Source organism: Pseudophryne corroboree, chromosome 1, assembly GCF_028390025.1.
Source record: "Pseudophryne corroboree isolate aPseCor3 chromosome 1, aPseCor3.hap2, whole genome shotgun sequence".
Taxonomy (NCBI): domain Eukaryota; kingdom Metazoa; phylum Chordata; class Amphibia; order Anura; family Myobatrachidae; genus Pseudophryne; species Pseudophryne corroboree.
In genome coordinates, this window is record NC_086444.1 from 738,920,410 (window position 1) to 738,945,141 (window position 24,732).

General features: G+C 41.9%; 1 protein-coding gene and 3 pseudogenes across 2 annotated transcripts in view; 2 read left to right on the plus strand and 2 right to left on the minus strand.

Annotated features, from left to right (window-relative positions):
- The window catches only part of LOC134941278 (beta-1,4-galactosyltransferase 1-like), a 672,500-nt gene that overhangs the window by 58,830 nt on the left and 588,938 nt on the right, over positions 1–24,732 (minus strand). The window contains exon 7 of one of the 2 annotated variants that reach the window (XM_063932142.1): positions 20,719–20,857. The exons of the other annotated variant lie outside the window; for it this stretch is intronic. Coding sequence (XP_063788212.1) covers positions 20,767–20,857 — 91 coding nt within the window. The 3' untranslated portion in view covers positions 20,719–20,766. The remainder of the gene's footprint in view (positions 1–20,718; positions 20,858–24,732) is intronic. 2 annotated transcript variants of the gene reach the window in all.
- Positions 2,470–2,588, minus strand: LOC134946189 (5S ribosomal RNA; annotated as a pseudogene).
- On the plus strand, positions 9,482–9,600 carry LOC134944501 (5S ribosomal RNA; annotated as a pseudogene).
- On the plus strand, positions 16,137–16,255 carry LOC134949588 (5S ribosomal RNA; annotated as a pseudogene).

The following is a 24,732-nucleotide window of genomic DNA, read 5'->3' on the forward strand; positions in this document are numbered from 1 at the left end:
GTTTTTTGATATTCTTGTGTACCTTTGGTAAAAGATAAAATGTGGGTACTTTGGGATTGGAAACTGTGAGATATTTAACTTCTTGTTGTGTAATGGTTCCTAAGGCTAATGCTTCTTCAATCATGTGCATATACTGTCTATGAAATTTGACTGTCGGATTGAGTGGTAATCTTTGGTAACACGTGGTATCCAATAGTTGTCTTCGGGCTTCTTCCTCATACATAGAGACCGGCCAAATCACAATATTGCCCCCTTTATCTGAGGGCTTGAGAACTATGTCCCGCCATGACTGAATTTCTTTGAGAGCAAGTTTCTCTCTATATTTAAGGTTCTTCGTGTAGCATCTTTTATTGGGGTTCATTTCGATCTCATCAAATTCTCTCGATACCAGATCCAAGAAGACCTTAATCTCAGGACTGTTGTTGTCCGGTGGAAAAAATGTCGACTTAGCCTTACACGTAGGTCTGGTATTGGGTATCGGTAATGTGTTTGAGGATGATTCTATGTATAGTTCCTCCAGGGTCTGGATTGCTGTTATTTCTTCTTCCGATAGAGATGTAAGAAGGGATGTTGAGGTAGATGGTTCCTCCTGTGTATAGGTAGTCCGCATTGGTCCACTAATCATAGATGATGAGGTAGAAGGTTCCTCCAATGTGGGGGTAGTTGGAGTTGGTCCACTGATCATAGATGGTGGGGTATCCATCATATCCTTGTTCCTGAATTTAGCAAAAAAAATTTTAATAATAATTTACGACCAAGGAGCCTGAGATCTTTTTCCCATTTAAACCTATTAAATGATGATGTGGGTGAGAATGAAAGTCCTTTGCTTAGGACTTCCACCTGATCTTCCGTTAGGATTCTGGTACTGAGATTGATAATCTGTAGTCTGTCTGTAGTTAGTATTTCCTGGTTGTCCGTATTGGGTAATGGGAAGTCCTTGGGCGATCCCAGTCTCGATTGTTTTTGCCGGTGTTTCGTCCCCCCTCGTCTCGTCTTCCCCGATATTTGTTTCCGCCTCTTGAGCGTTGACCTTTCCCTAAAAAAGGATCCTCACTGTTGTATCGTTTAGGTGTCGCTGAAGCTTCTTCCAGATGTTCTGTGGAAGAGTCTTCACTGTATGAGGATTCTCTTTCAGATGAACTAATATCTTCTCTTATTTGTCCACCTCTACCTCTGGTAGTATAAGTGCTCCAGCGAAATATATTTCCTTGAGAGAAATCACTTTTATCCCTGTGGAATTTGTTACGTTTTCGTTCTATTATTGTAGTTTCGTACGTATCTAATTCCTTTTTATATTTGTCAAAGGTATTTTGGAAAGTGAGATCCTTCTCCCAGGTTTCTAATGTTTTGCCTAATTCCTCAATGTCCTTTTCAACTTGATCTAAAACTAGATTATCATGTTTGATAAGAATCAGGGTCAGCTCATGGGAGCATTTCAGTAAGACTGCTTCCCATTCTGCCTTTAAATTCTCTGTGGCTAGAGGAAAGGAAGGAAAGACACGGGGTCGCAGGCCTCTGGGTGAGATTTTGGTTTTATGATAATTTTCTAAAGTGGTAATGTCCCACGTAAGTCTAATCTTTTTTTGTAGGTTTTTCTGTAATTTGGAAAGATCGGTTCTCCAATCTTTGGGAGTGGTTGGGTTCTGAAATGTATCTGAAAAAATATCACCGTATTCTTCTAGATTTCTACGTTTAGATATCAGTGCTGTCTTTAATGAGAATGCAGTCATAGTCTTTGGTAAGGTTGTGAGTGTTAAAACAATCAGTCGGAAGTGTAACAAAATCTAATGAGGCCACTTGAGGAGCAAAGAAACAGGAAAGAGATCCTGATAACAAGAGAGATTGGTATAACCGTGCAGGTATTTAGAAACTGAGAATCTCCTCAGCATAAAATACTTAACGAAGGAAGGAGGGACTACCGCACAGGATATAATGAGTATAGATAAATAATGTTTTACAACCAAAATTAATAATACCAGAAAACAATGTTTTCTAATTCTAATATTGCTTGGTGGTGCACCCTGAGTCAGTATAAGAACATGAGAAATTACGGAGAAAAGAAGACTCTTTTGTGGGCGCACTCTTTGACTTGAAATGAATTTTAAATAATGGTCAGAATAGATTAAAAGTATAAATTTTTAATAATTCAACAAGATTAAGATAACAAGTGGTTCATGAAGAAGATAATAATCGAAGAAGATGATAGTATATTCAGATAGTACAAAGTACTTGATACACAATGAAAACTAAATTCTGACTGATAGAGGAGATTGAGTGTTTATAAACAAATTGTTTAGATTTTTAAACGGCACGTTCTACCACATTATAACCTGTTCCCTGTCAGTGTCAAATTCAAAATAAATACAACAGTCCAGATGCTGGTTAATCTTATCGATAATAAAGGGTGGAAAGTAAGGTGGCAGTGCGAATCATCTGTCAGTGTTAGACACTATAGGGCTAGACCAATGGGCTCTACTAAACTGAGTATTCCTCAATGGTCGCCCATTTGAGTACTGACCCAGCCCGACACTGATTAGCTTCCGAGATCAGACGGCTTCGGGCGTTTCCAATGTGGTATGATAGTAGAGAAATTTGAACAATAATTGGAAGCTCTGGAATCACTGATGAGAGTCCACGAAATTACATAGTTATTTAAGACAGATATTAGAGGTAGAGGAAGCCAGATGGATCTGCTGCCAATGTTAGACAGGTGCTTGGCCCTGAATCAAATGGTGAGAGTCCACGAAATACAGAGATGAATGAAAATAGATAAAACTGCTGGAGATAGAGATAATATTGAGATTCAGAAATTTGCAAGACACAAAGTGTCAGAGAGCGCAAAACAAAGCCCAAGTATAGAAAGAAATGACAATGTAACCAGCAGGCTGTAAAAAAGTATCCAGCTGCAGGATGTTGAATGTAAGAAGGAGACAATAAAAATGACAGGGAAATGTAGCAAATTTGACAGTGGTATATCTTAAAACAGCAAGTGTATAGGGGTTTAAATCAAATCCCAGCGATTATCCTTGTGTATATACAGTAAATAACAAATTAGGATATAGAGTACAAAAATTATTGTGGATGTTCATGTAACTGTAATGCTGGAACAGGTTAGCGGATAACCTGGAAAATCATTGAATTGACTTTAGTCAGACAAAATATTTTATAACATCCAGCATATTAAATGACTGTGCAAAAATAGCAGGTCATTATTTACTAATAAATATCTTGTATTCAAAATGATGAAATGCAATTACAAAGATGAAAAAAAGGGGGCTGATATTACCGCGCTGGGTATTGTGCTGAAAAGACCCTTACAGTAGTCCTGTGAGGCCGTCCCGTGATTGCAGGTACCGCTGGCTTAGTAGAGACCCCGGTGTCTCGATTGGTGATGGAGGAGAGGGCGCCGGGCGCCGCCGGCCTGGCGGGGACGATCGCAAGTGCGGGAAGCCGTCCACTGAGTGGTCCTGTGAAGCCGTCCCGTGATTGCAGATGCCGCTGGCTTGATGGAGACCCCGTGTCTTGATTGGTAAGGGAGGAGAGGGCGCCGGGCGCCGCCGGCCTGGCGGGGACGATCGCAAATGAGGGAAGCCGTTCACTGCTGCAACGGAGACAGAACAGTCAGAGGAGATTCTTGGTACACTGAGGCTGAGGAAAAAACCGTGGCTTCTATCAGTCAGAGAGAAATGGTGTAGTCGGAAGACGCGTTTCACCCGTACACCGGGCTTGGTCACTTCCTGTTGAAGACTGGATCCCGGCGGTGCTTTTAACTGCAGGATAACCTGGATCATCCAATCAGGCGTATATGTGTTGATTAATTAATTGGCTACTGTGATCGACTTGTATCCTCCGGATAAATTGCAATTGCTCATAATCAGTTGTTGATTACCAGGAGATGTCGTTGTACATGTAAAAGAAAAAAATATTTAAAAGAAGAAAAAGAAAGGTTTTTAAAAACACAACCAAAATTAGTAGTCATAGATATTCTGATATGTAAATTATAGGTAATAACCAAAGAAATGAAGACTGAATTAGATATTAGTGATTGCAGGTGATTAGTTAACTATGCAAACATGTAAGTACTGATGGAATCAACATAATGAGAGCGTGAAAGACGCGGTTTGTTAATAAATTAATTAAGGAATAATAACTTGACTAGGAACCACATGCTGGGTTGAAAGAATAAATGTGTAGCCTGATTTGAGGCTGCAAATAATCAGATTACCTTGGACTGTAACTAGGACAGTATAAAAATTAATTAATGGAACGAGTGCTGTGGAGTGCCCTGGTAAATGATAATAGGGGATTGGGTTAATGAAACTATATTATGTTATGCCTAGGTAAATGAACTGATTAAGAATAATACTGGAGAATAAATTTGAAAAAATGGGTGGTACATATGACACAATCAGTTCATACCTAATTAGGATTGGCATTATTCTGAAGCAAAGAGTAGTAAACACAGTTTAGATCTGTGACTGGTGAACTTAAGGGAACCCTTTTAATGTTCACCTGAGGGAGCTGGATGTGTCAGCTCATAATAGGTACCTATGTATTGATAGTAAAGGAATCTGGGAGGAATGAGGGGGAAGGGGGGTAGTATGGGTTAGAAAAGGGGGTGGCAGGGAGAGGGGGAAATGGGCAAGCGGAGGAGAGGATGGAAGGGGTGATGGACTATTGCAGGTTAAGGTTGCTTGCAGTATGGTGAACAGGGCGGGGGTTGGCAGTGAGCGCTGGGGGGATGAGAAATGGGTAAAGCAGAGTGCAGTGAGGAGAAAAGTGGAGAGTGCATATGTAGCTGGGGTATAGTGGGGTATGAAGTTATATTGTCAAATATATGTTGTAATGATAGTGGTATTGCAGGGGTTAGGAGGGGGGGGGGGGAAGGGAAAAAAAAGGGTGTGTAGGAGTGAATGGGATTGTGTGGTAGTGCTATGGGATGGTCAGGTGAGAGTAAGATAGATGTACTGTGGAGTCATGTGCAGATTCATTGGAAATAATGATGTAAGGTTAACGAGTAAGAACATATTGTTTGGTAATGTGAGTATCATAGAAATACACTATAGTTGATGTACTCGTTTAGTCCTAAAGGTTTAAGCCCTCCCAGCTTAAAGGTCCATTCACTTTCTTTCTTAATGAGTTCCTTACTTAGGTCACCCCCACGTATGCCTAAGTGAACTCTATCCAAGCCAAATGCCTGCATTTCACATGGAGAATCATGGTGATGAGCATGGAAATGTCTGGCTACCGATGTCAATTTTTTGCCTTTCTGAAGATCGGATGAGGCATTCCTGATAGTACCCATGTGTTCCAAGATTCGGGTTTTGAATTTCCTCGTGGTCATGCCGATATAACGTTGATTGCAGCTGCAAATTAAACAGTAGATCATTCCTTCTGTGTTGCAATTAAAGAAATGTCGTATTTGAATGTCACGTCCTAATCTATCTGTTACTTTGTCTGTAATCTGGATCTGAGGACAGGCTTTACACTGTCCACAGGGAAAGGACCCATTGGTATTGCTGGTTTTCATGGGATTACGTGTAAAGTAGCTCTGAACGAGCATATCCTTCACGTTGTTCGCTCGCCTCCAGCTAATTTGGAGCTTAGAATCCAAAAAGGGTGCCAGATCTGCATCAAGATGTAGAACCGGTAGATGTTTATGAATTGCATTTTTTATCTGACAATATAACTTCATACCCCACTATACCCCAGCTACATATGCACTCTCCACTTTTCTCCTCACTGCACTCTGCTTTACCCATTTCTCATCCCCCCAGCGCTCACTGCCAACCCCCGCCCTGTTCACCATACTGCAAGCAACCTTAACCTGCAATAGTCCATCACCCCTTCCATCCTCTCCTCCGCTTGCCCATTTCCCCCTCTCCCTGCCACCCCCTTTTCTAACCCATACTACCCCCCTTCCCCCTCATTCCTCCCAGATTCCTTTACTATCAATACATAGGTACCTATTATGAGCTGACACATCCAGCTCCCTCAGGTGAACATTAAAAGGGTTCCCTTAAGTTCACCAGTCACAGATCTAAACTGTGTTTACTACTCTTTGCTTCAGAATAATGCCAATCCTAATTAGGTATGAACTGATTGTGTCATATGTACCACCCATTTTTTCAAATTTATTCTCCAGTATTATTCTTAATCAGTTCATTTACCTAGGCATAACATAATATAGTTTCATTAACCCAATCCCCTATTATCATTTACCAGGGCACTCCACAGCACTCGTTCCATTAATTAATTTTTATACTGTCCTAGTTACAGTCCAAGGTAATCTGATTATTTGCAGCCTCAAATCAGGCTACACATTTATTCTATGAGGTATACTGAAGCTCCATTCCAGCCTACGCCACGGGCTCCCTGAGAAATAGCTCCTTTTGTAACTTGTACTGTAGGACCCAATGCATTTTTGAGGACGAGTACTTATCTTCCCTGTGATTATTTAATTGTCTGTGCATAACATATCTGACTACGGCTATTATTTGGGCATAAATTTGGATTTCTGCGTCCTACAACTTATGACGCATAAGCACGTAATATATCACACCATAAGAAATTTACCTGGGATGGTGTTGTATTTGCATATTAATGTGTTACTTTAACACTAATCATATGTATATATGATTTTATATATATATTTATTTGTACATACATATATACATATTTTTTTGAATTTTTTTGTATTTTATATGTATTTTTTATGTATCTATATTTTCATGTATATATATCTGGCACTTTTATTTATACCCTTTATCTCTAAATTATTTATGTACCTTAATTTATTCTACACATGTGCACTATGTACATTTGCATTATTTATTTATGTATGGTAATTGCTGCTGAGCATCCGTGACGATTCTGATTTCTCTATCACTCTAAAAATACATTCATGACGGTACCTATGGTATTTCCGCCAACCAGCCTGCCAACCAATAACAGGATGTGCTCAGCAATACTGCTGGAACGCACGCTGGTTCTGTAGCCTAACCGGAAGTGACGCGGCAGTGGCCGGGACGAGCCACGTCACTTCCGGTTTCACGGAGCACACGGATTGTATGTCCGATTTGCTCGGCTTATATAGACTGCTCTCATGGTTATGTTAACACTGCACCACCAATGCAATCTAATGATAAATGTCAAGCCATCCATGTATTTAGAATGAAAAGTCGGACCGAGTACTTCCGGTTCCGGAAATGACGCGAACCGGAAGTATCGGCTAAAACGAAACTGAAAGCACTATAAATATGTGTACTTCTTGATATGATGTATTCTCCTGAGGAAGCCCTGGAGGCGAAACGCGTTGAGACTGACCTGCCTACTGCCTATACCAATCAGCTAAGATTTTTGATTTGTTTTATTTTTTATCTGAATTTGTATATTATTTTTGTTGATTAAAAACTTTATTGATATTGCTATATAAGGCAGTAGCAGGCGATTGATTCAGCCATTACATCATATTGGACCGACTTGATCTACCTGGATATAAGTATATCCTATATGCTATATTGAATCTTTCTTTTGGTGGGGAACAGCTACAAAGAATCTAGTGAGACAGACAGGCCTAATCTCAAGAATTTATCCGGTACTTACATTTTATATACGTATCTACTTCTCCCATTCATTTGAAATACTACACCATATGGCGCTTGTTCTTCTCCCCTGCCTTCACAGAATTGCATGACTGAACATACCCAAGTCATATTTTGAAGAACTGAGCAGCCACCAAAGATGCTTGGGAGGTGTTTATTGACGGAGCATCCACGACCGACTAAGTCCAAACAGCAGGACTTTCTGACGACCCTTTCCTTTAAAGGAACATTTGGACGTTAGACTTAGCGCACTGACCTATAAAAAAACTCTCTACACATTTATTCTTTCAACCCAGCATGTGGTTCCTAGTCAAGTTATTATTCCTTAATTAATTTATTAACAAACCGCGTCTTTCACGCTCTCATTATGTTGATTCCATCAGTACTTACATGTTTGCATAGTTAACTAATCACCTGCAATCACTAATATCTAATTCAGTCTTCATTTCTTTGGTTATTACCTATAATTTACATATCAGAATATCTATGACTACTAATTTTGGTTGTGTTTTTAAAAACCTTTCTTTTTCTTCTTTTAAAATTTTTTTTCTTTTACATGTACAATGACATCTCCTGGTAATCAACAACTGATTATGAGCAATTGCAATTTATCCGGAGGATACAAGTCGATCACAGTAGCCAATTAATTAATCAACACATATACGCCTGATTGGATGATCCAGGTTATCCTGCAGTTAAAAGCACCGCCAGGATCCAGTCTTCAACAGGAAGTGACCAAGCCCGGTGTACGGGTGAAACGCGTCTTCCGACTACACCATTTCTCTCTGACTGATAGAAGCCACGGTTTTTTCCTCAGCCTCAGTGTACCCAGAATCTCCTCTGACTGTTCCGTCTCCGTTGCAGCAGTGAACGGCTTCCCTCATTTGCGATCGTCCCCGCCAGGCCGGCGGCGCCCGGCGCCCTCTCCTCCCTTACCAATCAAGACACGGGGTCTCCATCAAGCCAGCGGCATCTGCAATCACGGGACGGCTTCACAGGACCACTCAGTGGACGGCTTCCCGCACTTGCGATCGTCCCCGCCAGGCCGGCGGCGCCCGGCGCCCTCTCCTCCATCACCAATCGAGACACCGGGGTCTCTACTAAGCCAGCGGTACCTGCAATCACGGGACGGCCTCACAGGACTACTGTAAGGGTCTTTTCAGCACAATACCCAGCGCGGTAATATCAGCCCCCTTTTTTTCATCTTTGTAATTGCATTTCATCATTTTGAATACAAGATATTTATTAGTAAATAATGACCTGCTATTTTTGCACAGTCATTTAATATGCTGGATGTTATAAAATATTTTGTCTGACTAAAGTCAATTCAATGATTTTCCAGGTTATCCGCTAACCTGTTCCAGCATTACAGTTACATGAACATCCACAATAATTTTTGTACTCTATATCCTAATTTGTTATTTACTGTATATACACAAGGATAATCGCTGGGATTTGATTTAAACCCCTATACACTTGCTGTTTTAAGATATACCACTGTCAAATTTGCTACATTTCCCTGTCATTTTTATTGTCTCCTTCTTACATTCAACATCCTGCAGCTGGATACTTTTTTACAGCCTGCTGGTTACATTGTCATTTCTTTCTATACTTGGGCTTTGTTTTGCGCTCTCTGACACTTTGTGTCTTGCAAATTTCTGAATCTCAATATTATCTCTATCTCCAGCAGTTTTATCTATTTTCATTCATCTCTGTATTTCGTGGACTCTCACCATTTGATTCAGGGCCAAGCACCTGTCTAACATTGGCAGCAGATGCATCTGGCTTCCTCTACCTCTAATATCTGTCTTAAATAACTATGTAATTTCGTGGACTCTCATCAGTGATTCCAGAGCTTCCAATTATTGTTCAAATTTCTCTACTATCATACCACACTGGAAACGCCCGAAGCCGTCTGATCTCGGAAGCTAATCAGTGTCGGGCTGGGTCAGTACTCAAATGGGCGACCATTGAGGAATACTCAGTTTAGTAGAGCCCATTGGTCTAGCCCTATAGTGTCTAACACTGACAGATGATTCGCACTGCCACCTTACTTTCCACCCTTTATTATCGATAAGATTAACCAGCATCTGGACTGTTGTATTTATTTTGAATTTGACACTGACAGGGAACAGGTTATAATGTGGTAGAACGTGCCGTTTAAAAATCTAAACAATTTGTTTATAAACACTCAATCTCCTCTATCAGTCAGAATTTAGTTTTCATTGTGTATCAAGTACTTTGTACTATCTGAATATACTATCATCTTCTTCGATCATTATCTTCTTCATGAACCACTTGTTATCTTAATCTTGTTGAATTATTAAAAATTTATACTTTTAATCTATTCTGACCATTATTTAAAATTAATTTCAAGTCAAAGAGTGCGCCCACAAAAGAGTCTTCTTTTCTCCGTAATTTCTCATGTTCTTATACTGACTCAGGGTGCACCACCAAGCAATATTAGAATTAGAAAACATTGTTTTCTGGTATTATTAATTTTGGTTGTAAAACATTATTTATCTATACTCATTATATCCTGTGCGGTAGTCCCTCCTTCCTTCGTTAAGTATTTTATGCTGGGGAGATTCTCAGTTTCTAAATACCTGCACGGTTATACCAATCTCTCTTGTTATCAGGATCTCTTTCCTGTTTCTTTGCTCCTCAAGTGGCCTCATTAGATTTTGTTACACTTCCGACTGATTGTTTTAACACTCACAACCTTACCAAAGACTATGACTGCATTCTCATTAAAGACAGCACTGATATCTAAACGTAGAAATCTAGAAGAATACGGTGATATTTTTTCAGATACATTTCAGAACCCAACCACTCCCAAAGATTGGAGAACCGATCTTTCCAAATTACAGAAAAACCTACAAAAAAGGATTAGACTTACGTGGGACATTACCACTTTAGAAAATTATCATAAAACCAAAATCTCACCCAGAGGCCTGCGACCCCGTGTCTTTCCTTCCTTTCCTCTAGCCACAGAGAATTTAAAGGCAGAATGGGAAGCAGTCTTACTGAAATGCTCCCATGAGCTGACCCTGATTCTTATCAAACATGATAATCTAGTTTTAGATCAAGTTGAAAAGGACATTGAGGAATTAGGCAAAACATTAGAAACCTGGGAGAAGGATCTCACTTTCCAAAATACCTTTGACAAATATAAAAAGGAATTAGATACGTACGAAACTACAATAATAGAACGAAAACGTAACAAATTCCACAGGGATAAAAGTGATTTGTCTCAAGGAAATATATTTCGCTGGAGCACTTATACTACCAGAGGTAGAGGTGGACAAATAAGAGAAGATATTAGTTCATCTGAAAGAGAATCCTCATACAGTGAAGACTCTTCCACAGAACATCTGGAAGAAGCTTCAGCGACACCTAAACGATACAACAGTGAGGATCCTTTTTTAGGGAAAGGTCAACGCTCAAGAGGCGGAAACAAATATCGGGGAAGACGAGACGAGGGGGGACGAAACACCGGCAAAAACAATCGAGACTGGGATCGCCCAAGGACTTCTTATTACCCAATACGGACAACCAGGAAATACTAACTACAGACAGACTACAGATTATCAATCTCAGTACCAGAATCCTAACGGAAGATCAGGTGGAAGTCCTAAGCAAAGGACTTTCATTCTCACCCACATCATCATTTAATAGGTTTAAATGGGAAAAAGATCTCAGGCTCTTTGGTCGTAAATTATTATTAAAAATTTTTTTTGCTAAATTCAGGAACAAGGATATGATGGATACCCCACCATCTATGATCAGTGGACCAACTCCAACTACCCCCACATTGGAGGAACCTTCTACCTCATCATCTATGATTAGTGGACCAATGCGGACTACCTATACACAGGAGGAACCATCTACCTCAACATCCTTTCTTACATCTCTATCGGAAGAAGAAATAACAGCAATCCAGACCCTGGAGGAACTATACATAGAATCATCCTCAAACACATTACCGATACCCAATACCAGACCTACGTGTAAGGCTAAGTCGACATTTTTTCCACCGGACAACAACAGTCCTGAGATTAAGGTCTTCTTGGATCTGGTATCGAGAGAATTCGATGAGATCGAAATGAACCCCAATAAAAGATGCTACACGAAGAACCTTAAATATAGAGAGAAACTTGCTCTCAAAGAAATTCAGTCATGGCGGGACATAGTTCTCAAGCCCTCAGATAAAGGGGGCAATATTGTGATTTGGCCGGTCTCTATGTATGAGGAAGAAGCCCGAAGACAACTATTGGATACCACGTGTTACCAAAGATTACCACTCAATCCGACAGTCAAATTTCATAGACAGTATATGCACATGATTGAAGAAGCATTAGCCTTAGGAACCATTACACAACAAGAAGTTAAATATCTCACAGTTTCCAATCCCAAAGTACCCACATTTTATCTTTTACCAAAGGTACACAAGAATATCAAAAAACCACCAGGTAGACCCATTGTCTCGGGAAACGGGGGATTATTGGAGATACCTAGCAAATTCTTGGACCTACATCTCAGGGAACATGTCTTAACACTACCCTCTTATCTGAGAGATACATCCGACTTACTACGCAAATTACATGACATCTGTGTAGATAAAGATTGTATTTTGGTTACCTTGGATGTTGAGGCCCTATACAGTAGTATCTCTCATCAACAAGGTGTACAAGCAACTAAGTTCTTTCTGGACATGAAAGAAAAAAATGACTTTAATGACTTTCTTTGCGAAATGTTAAACTTTGTACTGAACAAGAACTTCTTTACATTTGGTGATCAATTTTTTCAGCAAATTCGAGGGACAGCGATGGGAGCGGCCTGTGCTCCCACGTATGCTAATCTGTTTCTCGGCTGGTGGGAACAAACCATTGTGTTCAGTGACGAGAATCAGAAATACACACAACATATTTTAAACTGGCTCAGATTCATAGATGATATTCTTGTGATCTGGGACAGTGATGAGCAACTCCTATATGATTTCATCAATTTACTAAATGACAACAATCGTAATATTTTTTTGACCCATACCATAAGCAAAGAAAAGGTTTCCTTTTTAGATCTTAACATTTACAAAAGTGCCAATGGAACCCTGGCCACTGAGCTCTATCGTAAAGAAACAGCAACCAACAGTATCTTGTATCAGACTAGCTCACACTTTCCGCCCACTGTCGAGAATATTCCCAAAGGGGAATTTCTCAGACACAGACGCAACTGTACAGAAGACAACATATACAAACAGAAAAGTCAGGAACTTGCGAACAGACTCCAAGTACGGGGGTACAGCAAACGTTCCTTGAAGAGAGCTCAGAAAGCTGTTCTCAAAACTAACCGAGATGCCTTAATTTTCCAAGACAAACCAAAGGATGATAAGGATGAAGCCACAATCCGCTTTGTAGGTACCTTCTGTCCAGAATGGCGCCAGATAAAAAATGCAATTCATAAACATCTACCGGTTCTACATCTTGATGCAGATCTGGCACCCTTTTTGGATTCTAAGCTCCAAATTAGCTGGAGGCGAGCGAACAACGTGAAGGATATGCTCGTTCAGAGCCACTTTACACGTAATCCCATGAAAACCAGCAATACCACTGGGTCCTTTCCCTGTGGACAGTGTAAAGCCTGTCCTCAGATCCAGATTACAGACAAAGTAACAGATAGATTAGGACGTGACATTCAAATACGACATTTCTTTAATTGCAACACAGAAGGAATGATCTACTGTTTAATTTGCAGCTGCAATCAACGTTATATCGGCATGACCACGAGGAAATTCAAAACCCGAATCTTGGAACACATGGGTACTATCAGGAATGCCTCATCCGATCTTCAGAAAGGCAAAAAATTGACATCGGTAGCCAGACATTTCCATGCTCATCACCATGATTCTCCATGTGAAATGCGGGCATTTGGCTTGGATAGAGTTCACTTAGGCATACGTGGGGGTGACCTAAGTAAGGAACTCATTAAGAAAGAAAGTGAATGGACCTTTAAGCTGGGAGGGCTTAAACCTTTAGGACTAAACGAGTACATCAACTATAGTGTATTTCTATGATACTCACATTACCAAACAATATGTTCTTACTCGTTAACCTTACATCATTATTTCCAATGAATCTGCACACGACTCCACAGTACATCTATCTTACTCTCACCTGACCATCCCATAGCACTACCACACAATCCCATTCACTCCTACACACCCCTTTTTTTTCCCTTCCCCCCCCCCCTCCTAACCCCTGCAATACCACTATCATTACAACATATATTTGACAATATAACTTCATACCCCACTATACCCCAGCTACATATGCACTCTCCACTTTTCTCCTCACTGCACTCTGCTTTACCCATTTCTCATCCCCCCAGCGCTCACTGCCAACCCCCGCCCTGTTCACCATACTGCAAGCAACCTTAACCTGCAATAGTCCATCACCCCTTCCACCCTCTCCTCCGCTTGCCCATTTCCCCCTCTCCCTGCCACCCCCTTTTCTAACCCATACTACCCCCCTTCCCCCTCATTCCTCCCAGATTCCTTTACTATCAATACATAGGTACCTATTATGAGCTGACACATCCAGCTCCCTCAGGTGAACATTAAAAGGGTTCCCTTAAGTTCACCAGTCACAGATCTAAACTGTGTTTACTACTCTTTGCTTCAGAATAATGCCAATCCTAATTAGGTATGAACTGATTGTGTCATATGTACCACCCATTTTTTCAAATTTATTCTCCAGTATTATTCTTAATCAGTTCATTTACCTAGGCATAACATAATATAGTTTCATTAACCCAATCCCCTATTATCATTTACCAGGGCACTCCACAGCACTCGTTCCATTAATTAATTTTTATACTGTCCTAGTTACAGTCCAAGGTAATCTGATTATTTGCAGCCTCAAATCAGGCTACACATTTATTCTTTCAACCCAGCATGTGGTTCCTAGTCAAGTTATTATTCCTTAATTAATTTATTAACAAACCGCGTCTTTCACGCTCTCATTATGTTGATTCCATCAGTACTTACATGTTTGCATAGTTAACTAATCACCTGCAATCACTAATATCTAATTCAGTCTTCATTTCTTTGGTTATTACCTATAATTTACATATCAGAATATCTATGACTACTAATTTTGGTTGTGTTTTTAAAAACCTTTCTTTTTCTTCTTTTAAAAAATTTTTTCTTTTACATGTACAACGACATCTCCTGGTAATCAACAACTGATTATGAGCAATTGCAATTTATCCGGAGGATACAAGTCGATCACAGTAGCCAATTAATTAATCAACACATATACGCCTGATTGGATGATCCAGGTTATCCTGCAGTTAAAAGCACCGCCGGGATCCAGTCTTCAACAGGAAGTGACCAAGCCCGGTGTACGGGTGAAACGCGTCTTCCGACTACACCATTTCTCTCTGACTGATAGAAGCCACGGTTTTTTCCTCAGCCTCAGTGTACCCAGAATCTCCTCTGACTGTTCCGTCTCCGTTGCAGCAGTGAACGGCTTCCCGCATTTGCGATCGTCCCCGCCAGGCCGGCGGCGCCCGGCGCCCTCTCCTCCCTTACCAATCAAGACACGGGGTCTCCATCAAGCCAGCGGCATCTGCAATCACGGGACGGCTTCACAGGACCACTCAGTGGACGGCTTCCCGCACTTGCGATCGTCCCCGCCAGGCCGGCGGCGCCCGGCGCCCTCTCCTCCATCACCAATCGAGACACCGGGGTCTCTACTAAGCCAGCGGTACCTGCAATCACGGGACGGCCTCACAGGACTACTGTAAGGGTCTTTTCAGCACAATACCCAGCGCGGTAATATCAGCCCCCTTTTTTTCATCTTTGTAATTGCATTTCATCATTTTGAATACAAGATATTTATTAGTAAATAATGACCTGCTATTTTTGCACAGTCATTTAATATGCTGGATGTTATAAAATATTTTGTCTGACTAAAGTCAATTCAATGATTTTCCAGGTTATCCGCTAACCTGTTCCAGCATTACAGTTACATGAACATCCACAATAATTTTTGTACTCTATATCCTAATTTGTTATTTACTGTATATACACAAGGATAATCGCTGGGATTTGATTTAAACCCCTATACACTTGCTGTTTTAAGATATACCACTGTCAAATTTGCTACATTTCCCTGTCATTTTTATTGTCTCCTTCTTACATTCAACATCCTGCAGCTGGATACTTTTTTACAGCCTGCTGGTTACATTGTCATTTCTTTCTATACTTGGGCTTTGTTTTGCGCTCTCTGACACTTTGTGTCTTGCAAATTTCTGAATCTCAATATTATCTCTATCTCCAGCAGTTTTATCTATTTTCATTCATCTCTGTATTTCGTGGACTCTCACCATTTGATTCAGGGCCAAGCACCTGTCTAACATTGGCAGCAGATCCATCTGGCTTCCTCTACCTCTAATATCTGTCTTAAATAACTATGTAATTTCGTGGACTCTCATCAGTGATTCCAGAGCTTCCAATTATTGTTCAAATTTCTCTACTATCATACCACACTGGAAACGCCCGAAGCCGTCTGATCTCGGAAGCTAATCAGTGTCGAGCTGGGTCAGTACTCAAATGGGCGACCATTGAGGAATACTCAGTTTAGTAGAGCCCATTGGTCTAGCCCTATAGTGTCTAACACTGACAGATGATTCGCACTGCCACCTTACTTTCCACCCTTTATTATCGATAAGATTAACCAGCATCTGGACTGGTGTATTTATTTTGAATTTGACACTGACAGGGAACAGGTTATAATGTGGTAGAACGTGCCGTTTAAAAATCTAAACAATTTGTTTATAAACACTCAATCTCCTCTATCAGTCAGAATTTAGTTTTCATTGTGTATCAAGTACTTTGTACTATCTGAATATACTATCATCTTCTTCGATCATTATCTTCTTCATGAACCACTTGTTATCTTAATCTTGTTGAATTATTAAAAATTTATACTTTAAATCTATTCTGACCATTATTTAAAATTCATTTCAAGTCAAAGAGTGCGCCCACAAAAGAGTCTTCTTTTCTCCGTAATTTCTCAGGAAAGCCAATAGTCCTGCAGGCCATGTCACTGTCAAGTCTGACGAGTCCTCTCCTGCCTGGGATTCCTCCGATGCATCCGTGAGTGTAACGCCTACTGCTGCTGGCGCTGCTGTTGTTGCTACTGGAAGTCGATCGTCATCCCAGAGGGGAAGTCGGAAGACCACTTGTACTACTTCCAGTAAGCAATTGACTGTCCAACAGTCCTTTGCGAGGAAGATGAAATATCACAGCAGTCATCCTGCTGCAAAGCGGATAACTCAGGCCTTGGCAGCCTGGGTGGTGAGAAACGTGTCTCCGGTATCCACCGTTAATTCACTTGATTGAGGTACTGTGTCCCCGGTACCAAATACCATCTAGGTTCCATTTCTCTAGGCAGGCGATACCGAAAATGTACACAGACGTCAGAAAAAGAGTCACCAGTGTCCTAAAAAATGCAGTTGTACCCAATGTCCACTTAACCACGGACATGTGGACAAGTGGAGCAGGGCAGACTCAGGACTATATGACTGTGACAGCCCACTGGGTAGATGTATTGCCTCCCGCAGCAAGAACAGCAGCGGCGGCACCAGTAGCAGCATCTCGCAAACGCCAACTCGTTCCTAGGCAGGCTACGCTTTGTATCACCGCTTTCCATAAGAGGCACACAGCTGACAACCTCTTACGGAAACTGAGGAACATCATCGCAGAATGGCTTACCCCAATTGGACTCTCCTGGGGATTTGTGACATCGGACAACGCCACCAATATTGTGCGTGCATTACATCTGGGCAAATTTCAGCACGTCCCATGTTTTGCACATACATTGAATTTGGTGGTGCAGAATTATTTAAAAAATGACAGGGGCGTGCAAGAGATGCTGTCAGTGGCCCGAAGAATTGCGGGCCACTTTCGGCATTCAGCCACCGCGTGCCGAAGACTGGAGCACCAGCAAACAGTCCTGAACCTGCCCTGCCATCAGCGCAGTGGAGTATGATTTCAACGTTGTGCAAGGTTCTGCAACCCTTTGAACTTGCCACACGTGAAGTCAGTTCAGACACTGCCAGCCTGAGTCAGGTCATTCCCCTCATCAGGCTTTTGCAGAAGAAGCTGGAGACATTGAAGGAGGAGCTAAAACAGAGCAATTCCGCTAGGCATGTGGGACTTGTGGATGGAGCCCTTAATTCGCTTAACCAGGATTCACGAGTGGTCAATCTGTTGAAATCAGAGCACTACATTTTGGCCACCGTGCTCGATCCTAGATTTAAAACCTACGTTGTATCTCTTTTTCCGGCAGACACAAGTCTGCAGAGGTTAAAGACCTGCTGGTGAGAAAATTGTCAAGTCAAGCGGAACGTGACCCGTCAACAGCTCCTCCTTCACATTCTCCCGCAACTGGGGGTGCGAGGAAAAGGCTAAGAATTCCGAGCCCACCCGCTGGCGGTGATGCAGAGCAGTCTGAAGCGAGTGCTGACATCTGGTCCGGACTGAAGGACCTGCCAACGATTACTGACATGTCGTCTACTGTCACTGCATATGATTCAGTCACCATTGAAAGAATGGTGGAGGATTATATGAGTGACCGCATCCAAGTAGGCACGTCAGACGTATACTGGCAGGAAAAAGAGGCAATTTGGAGGCCCTTGCACAAACTGGCTTTATTTTACCTAAGTTGCCCCCCCTCCAGTGTGTACTCCGAAAGAGTGTTTAGTGCAGCCGCTCACCTTGTCAGCAATCGGCGTACGAGGTTACTTCCAGAAAATGTGGAGAAGATGATGTTCATCAAAATGAATTATAATCAATTCCTCCGTGGAGACATTCACCAGCAATTGCCTCCTGAAAGTACACAGGGACCTGAGATGGTGGATTCCAGTGGGGACGAATTAATAATCTGTGAGGAGGGGGATGTACACAGTGAAAGGGGTGAGGAATCGGAGGAAGAGGAGGAGGTGGCCTCTATAGAGCCAGTTTGTGCAAGGAGAGATTTATTGCTTCTTTTTTTGGTGGGGGCCCAAAACAACCAGTCATTTCAGTCACAGTCGTGTGGCAGACCCTGTCGCTGAAATGATGGGTTTGTTAAAGTGTGCATGTCCTGTTTATACAACATAAGGGTGGGTGGGACAATTCCATCTTGCACCTCTTTTTTCTTTCATTTTTCTTTGCATCATGTGCTGTTTGGGGACTATTTTTGGAAGTGCCATCCTGTCTGACACTGCAGTGCCACTCCTAGATGGGCCAGGTGTTTGTGTTGGCCACTTGGGTCGCTTAGCTTAGTCACACAGCTACCTCATTGCGCCTCTTTTTTTCTTTGCATCATGTGCTGTTTGGGGACTATTTTTTTGAAGTGCCATCCTGTCTGACACTGCAGTGCCACTCCTAGATGGGCCAGGTGTTTGTGTCGGCCACTTGTGTCACTTAGCTTAGTCACACAGCTACCTCATTGCGCCTCTTTTTTTCTTTGCATCATGTGCTGTTTGGGGACTATTTTTTTGAAGTGCCATCCTGTCTGACACTGCAGTGCCACTCCTAGATGGGCCAGGTGTTTGTGTCGGCCACTTGGGTCGCTTAGCTTAGTCATCCAGCGACCTCGGTGCAAGTTTTAGGACTAAAAATAATATTGTGAGGTGTGAGGTGTTCAGAATAGACTGAAAATGAGTGGAAATTATGGTTATTGATGTTAATAATACTATGGGATCAAAATGACCCCCAAATTCTATGATTTAAGCTGTTTTTGAGGGTTTTTTGTAAAAAAAAAACACCCGAATCCAAAACACACCAGAATCCGACAAAACATTTTCGGGGAGGTTTTGCCAAAATGCGTCCAAATCCAAAACACGGCAGCGGAACCGAATCCAAAACCAAAACACAAAACCCGAAAAATTTCCGGTGCACATCACTATTATATATATATATATATATATATATATATATATATATATATATATTTGTGGAACAGCGTACAGGTGCGCTTCACGGTGATTTGCAGATAGTGATTTCCAGGAGTATACTCCAAACGTTTTAACAGCACCAAGTCTTTGTTTCAGACTGCAGCTACCTCTTAGAGAATCCCGGAATCCCACAGGATGATTTGTCTAGAAAAAGAAATTAGAGGAGCGCCTCATAGTGCAATATCGTTTATTCACACAATATATATTAAAACCAGCAATTGTCACAATGATGTTTGGCTTAATACCTCATAGTTCTTCTGAGTGGGCTTAAATATCACTTGGTTTGTTATAAAATATCCCCTGGTATCGCCTCCACCAACCGCCCTGGTACTCGTGCTGCCCGCCTCACGCTAACGATCCTCAGCACGCCGGGACACCGCTGCTGTCTGCACGGGGAGGAGGACGATTCAGGATGCTAGGCTCACGTCACCGGCCACACCCCAACGCGTTTCATCGTAAGACTTCGTCAGAGGGTTGGCCTTGGTGACGGGAGCTACTACTTTATACCGGCAACAGCCAATCAGTGCACTCATTAGGTGCACCTGTGCACTTAAAAACCTTTTTACACAGTTTAAAACTTGCTTATTTTACACAATATGTAAAACACACATATACGAATATAATATAAAATAGAAAACAGATATATATGTAGGAAAGAAGGAGCGGCACTCGGCGACTTAAATAGCAAAAAGGTGTATTTAAACAACACAACCAGAAAACCAACGTTTCGGGGCTCACATGCCCCTTTGTCAAGGTGTACATATCTTGTATGATGCCTGGCCACTCCCTGTGTATACAGTATATTAATTTGATATATATATATATATATATATATATTAGAGATGAGCGGATATGTATATATTAGGCAAATTGTCTGGCACTCCCCCGTTGGCTGCTTGTACAAAGCTCATGCTCTGGTGCCCTCCCAAACAGGCTATGCAGACTGTATATCTATTGCGACAAAAGGAAGAGGCGGCACTCTGGAGACTGTGGTAAATCAGTGAAAATCTGTCAAGTGAGACTTTATCAACGTTTCCGGGTGCAAGCCCCCGTCTTCAGGACACACAGTGAACAATCAAGTGAGAAATACACATTTAAATACACTTACCAGGCGCGCTTCCAGCCGTCCTCTCCACGCGCTGCCCAGCTTCCAGACTCAGCGCTTCCGGTCAGGTGATCCCGATTCGTGACGCGAGCTCCCAGTGCCGTCATGCAGGGGGTGGGGGAGGCCGTTGTCATGGTGCGTGCTGTCAATACAAAATACATTCAATAACAATCGTGCAGCATTAAGACAGATCGGGCAATGTAGTGCCTGTCTGATACATATATAAAACGTGTGAACCAACTCTGCTTTACTAAACACAGTTCATAGTGCCAGAAAACATTAAAATTAAACACACCTACAAACAAAGCTATAATACGTAAGTAAAACGTAGCAGCCAGCAACCCCAATTAAGACTAAAAGTTTATAATGCATTAAACAATATAAAAAAATCTTTGTATATTCATTAGTAACTACTTTTAACTGGTTTAAATAATGAAGATACTAGATAATTTGGTCAATTTGTCCATTACCTATATGGCACTGGCTATACCTAATGTCCTAGCACCGGAACTCTAGGCAAAACTGCTCATCCCCAAGGTCTCATTGAGACCTCTAGGACTTAGCGTGTCCAGTGCTATGATCCATCTTGTTTCTAATTGCAGGAGGCGTTTAACTCTATCACCTCCCCTAATGGAAAAAGGTACTTGATCCACGATCCGATACCTCAGGGATGATAATGAATGTTTGGCAGCCGCAAAATGCCGCGCCACCGGCTGTTCACTGGTTCCTGTCACTAATGCTGCCCTGATGGCAGATCTGTGCTGGGTCATCCTAACCTTAAACGTGCATTTTGTCTTGCCCACGTAGTGCTGACCACATGGGCAAGACAGGAGATATACCACAAATTTGGAATTGCACGTATATGCCGCCTTGAGGTAAATCTTTTTACCCGAATATGGGTGTTTAAACGAATCCCCCGGGACCAGGAAATTGCATGTAGTGCACCCGCATCTGTAACAGCCCTTTCTGGACCTAAGGAAACTCCCTTCAACTACAGATTTTTTGCCCACATCTGTCTTGACGACTAGACTTCTGATGTTCCGGCTCGTGTGTAGCTGGGCATCAATTTTGTATCTTTAAACATCCACAAATCTGGGTCAGTGCTTATGATTGTCCACAGCTCTTTAGCTCTACTACTAGTGTGTCTACTGGACGTATTAAATTGATTAACACATGGGAATATTTTCTCTTTAATTATAGGGTCACCTTCCGCAAGCAGCTGTTGTCTCGATTTGCGGGTAGCTTTAACACGGGCCCCATGTAACAAACTGTCAGGGTACCCCCGATCTTTGAACTTAAGAAACATCTCATCCAGCTGCTGATCCCTTACTTTCACATCGCTGTTAATCCTACATACCCTTAACATTTGTGAGTACGGTAAGTAGAGATGAGCGGGTTCGGTTCCTCGGAATCCGAACCCGCCAGAACTTCATGTTTTTTTTACACGGGGCCGAGCGACTCGGATCTTCCCGCCTTGCTCGGTTAACCCGAGCGCGCCCGAACGTCATCATCCCGCTGTCGGATTCTCGCGAGGCTCGGATTCTATCGCGAGACTCGGATTCTATATAAGGAGCCCGCGTCGCCGCCATTTTCACACGTGCATTGAGATTGATAGGGAGAGGACGTGGCTGGCGTCCTCTCCGTTTAGACTAGAGTACTAGAGAGAGACACAAATTTTGGGGAGCATATTATTAGGAGGAGTACTACTTGCTGCTGATAGTGTGACCAGTGACCACCAGTTTAATTAATCCGTTCTCTGCCTGATAAAAAACGATACACAGTGTGACACAGTCACATACCATATCTGTGCTCAGCCCAGTGTGCTGCATCATATGTAATACTGTATATCATTATCTGACTGTGCTGAGTGCTCACTGCTCACACAGCTTAATTGTGGGGGAGACTGGGGAGCAGTTATAGCAGGAGTACATATTTTAAGTACAGTGCACACTTTTGCTGCCAGAGTGCCACTGCCAGTGTGACTGACCAGTGACCACTGACCACCAGTATTGTGATTGTCTGCTGACCACCAGTATATTGTGATTGTCTGCCTGAAAAAGTTAAACACTCGTCGTGTGGTGTTTTTATAAACGCATTCTGCAGACAGTGTCCAGCAGGTCCGTCATTACATAATATATACCTGTCCGGCTGCAGTACTAGTGTGATATATATATATATTTTAATTTTATCTCATTATCATCCAGTCTATATTAGCAGCAGACACAGTACGGTAGTCCACGGCTGTAGCTACCTCTGTGTCAGCAGTCGCTCGTCCATCCATAATTGTATACCACCTACCCGTGGTTTTTTTTTTTCTATCTTCTTGATACTAGTAGCTTACTTTAGGAGTCTGCAGTGCTGACAGACAGTGTCCAGCAGGTCCGTCATTACATAATATATACCTGTCCGGCTGCAGTACTAGTGTGATATATATATATATTTTAATTTTATCTCATTATCATCAAGTCTATATTAGCAGCAGACACAGTACGGTAGTCCACGGCTGTAGCTACCTCTGTGTCGGCAGTCGCTCGTCCATCCATAATTGTATACCACCTACCCGTGGTTTTTTTTTTTCTATCTTCTTGATACTAGTAGCTTACTTTAGGAGTCTGCAGTGCTGAGTCTGACAGACAGTGTCCAGCAGGTCCGTCATTACATAATATATACCTGTCCGGCTGCAGTACTAGTGTGATATATATATATATATATTTTAATTTTATCTCATTATCATCCAGTCTATATTAGCAGCAGACACAGTACGGTAGTCCACGGCTGTAGCTACCTCTGTGTCGGCAGTCGCTCGTCCATCCATAATTGTATACCACCTACCCGTGGTTTTTTTTTTCTATCTTCTTGATACTAGTAGCTTACTTTAGGAGTCTGCAGTGCTGAGTCTGACAGACAGTGTCCAGCAGGTCCGTCATTACATAATATATACCTGTCCGGCTGCAGTACTAGTGTGATATATATATATATATATATTTTAATTTTATCTCATTATCATCCAGTCTATATTAGCAGCAGACACAGTACGGTAGTCCACGGCTGTAGCTACCTCTGTGTCGGCAGTCGCTCGTCCATCCATAATTGTATGCCACCTACCCGTGTTTTTTTTTTTTTCCTATCTTCTTGATACTAGTAGCTTACTTTAGGAGTCTGCAGTGCTGACAGACAGTGTCCAGCAGGTCCGTCATTACATAATATATACCTGTCCGGCTGCAGTACTAGTGTGATATATATATATTTTAATTTTATCTCACTATCATCCAGTCTATATTAGCAGCAGACACAGTACGGTAGTCCACGGCTGTAGCTACCTCTGTGTCGGCAGTCGCTCGTCCATCCATAATTGTATACCACCTACCCGTGGTTTTTTTTTCTTCTATCTTCTTGATACTAGTAGCTTACTTTAGGAGTCTGCAGTGCTGAGTCTGACAGACAGTGTCCAGCAGGTCCGTCATTACATAATATATACCTGTCCGGCTGCAGTACTAGTGTGATATATACATATATTTTAATTTTATCTCATTATCATCAAGTCTATATTAGCAGCAGACACAGTACGGTAGTCCACGGCTGTAGCTACCTCTGTGTCGGCAGTCGCTCGTCCATCCATAATTGTATACCACCTACCCGTGTTTTTTTTTTTTTCTATCTTCTTGATACTAGTAGCTTACTTTAGGAGTCTGCAGTGCTGACAGACAGTGTCCAGCAGGTCCGTCATTACATAATATATACCTGTCCGGCTGCAGTACTAGTGTGATATATATATATATATTTTAATTTTATCTCATTATCATCCAGTCTATATTAGCAGCAGACACAGTACGGTAGTCCACGGCTGTAGCTACCTCTGTGTCGGCAGTCGCTCGTCATCCATAAGTATACTAGTATCCATCCATCTCCATTGTTTACCTGAGGTGCCTTTTAGTTGTGCCTATTAAAATATGGAGAACAAAAATGTTGAGGTTCCAAAAATAGGGAAAGATCAAGATCGACTTCCACCTCGTGCTG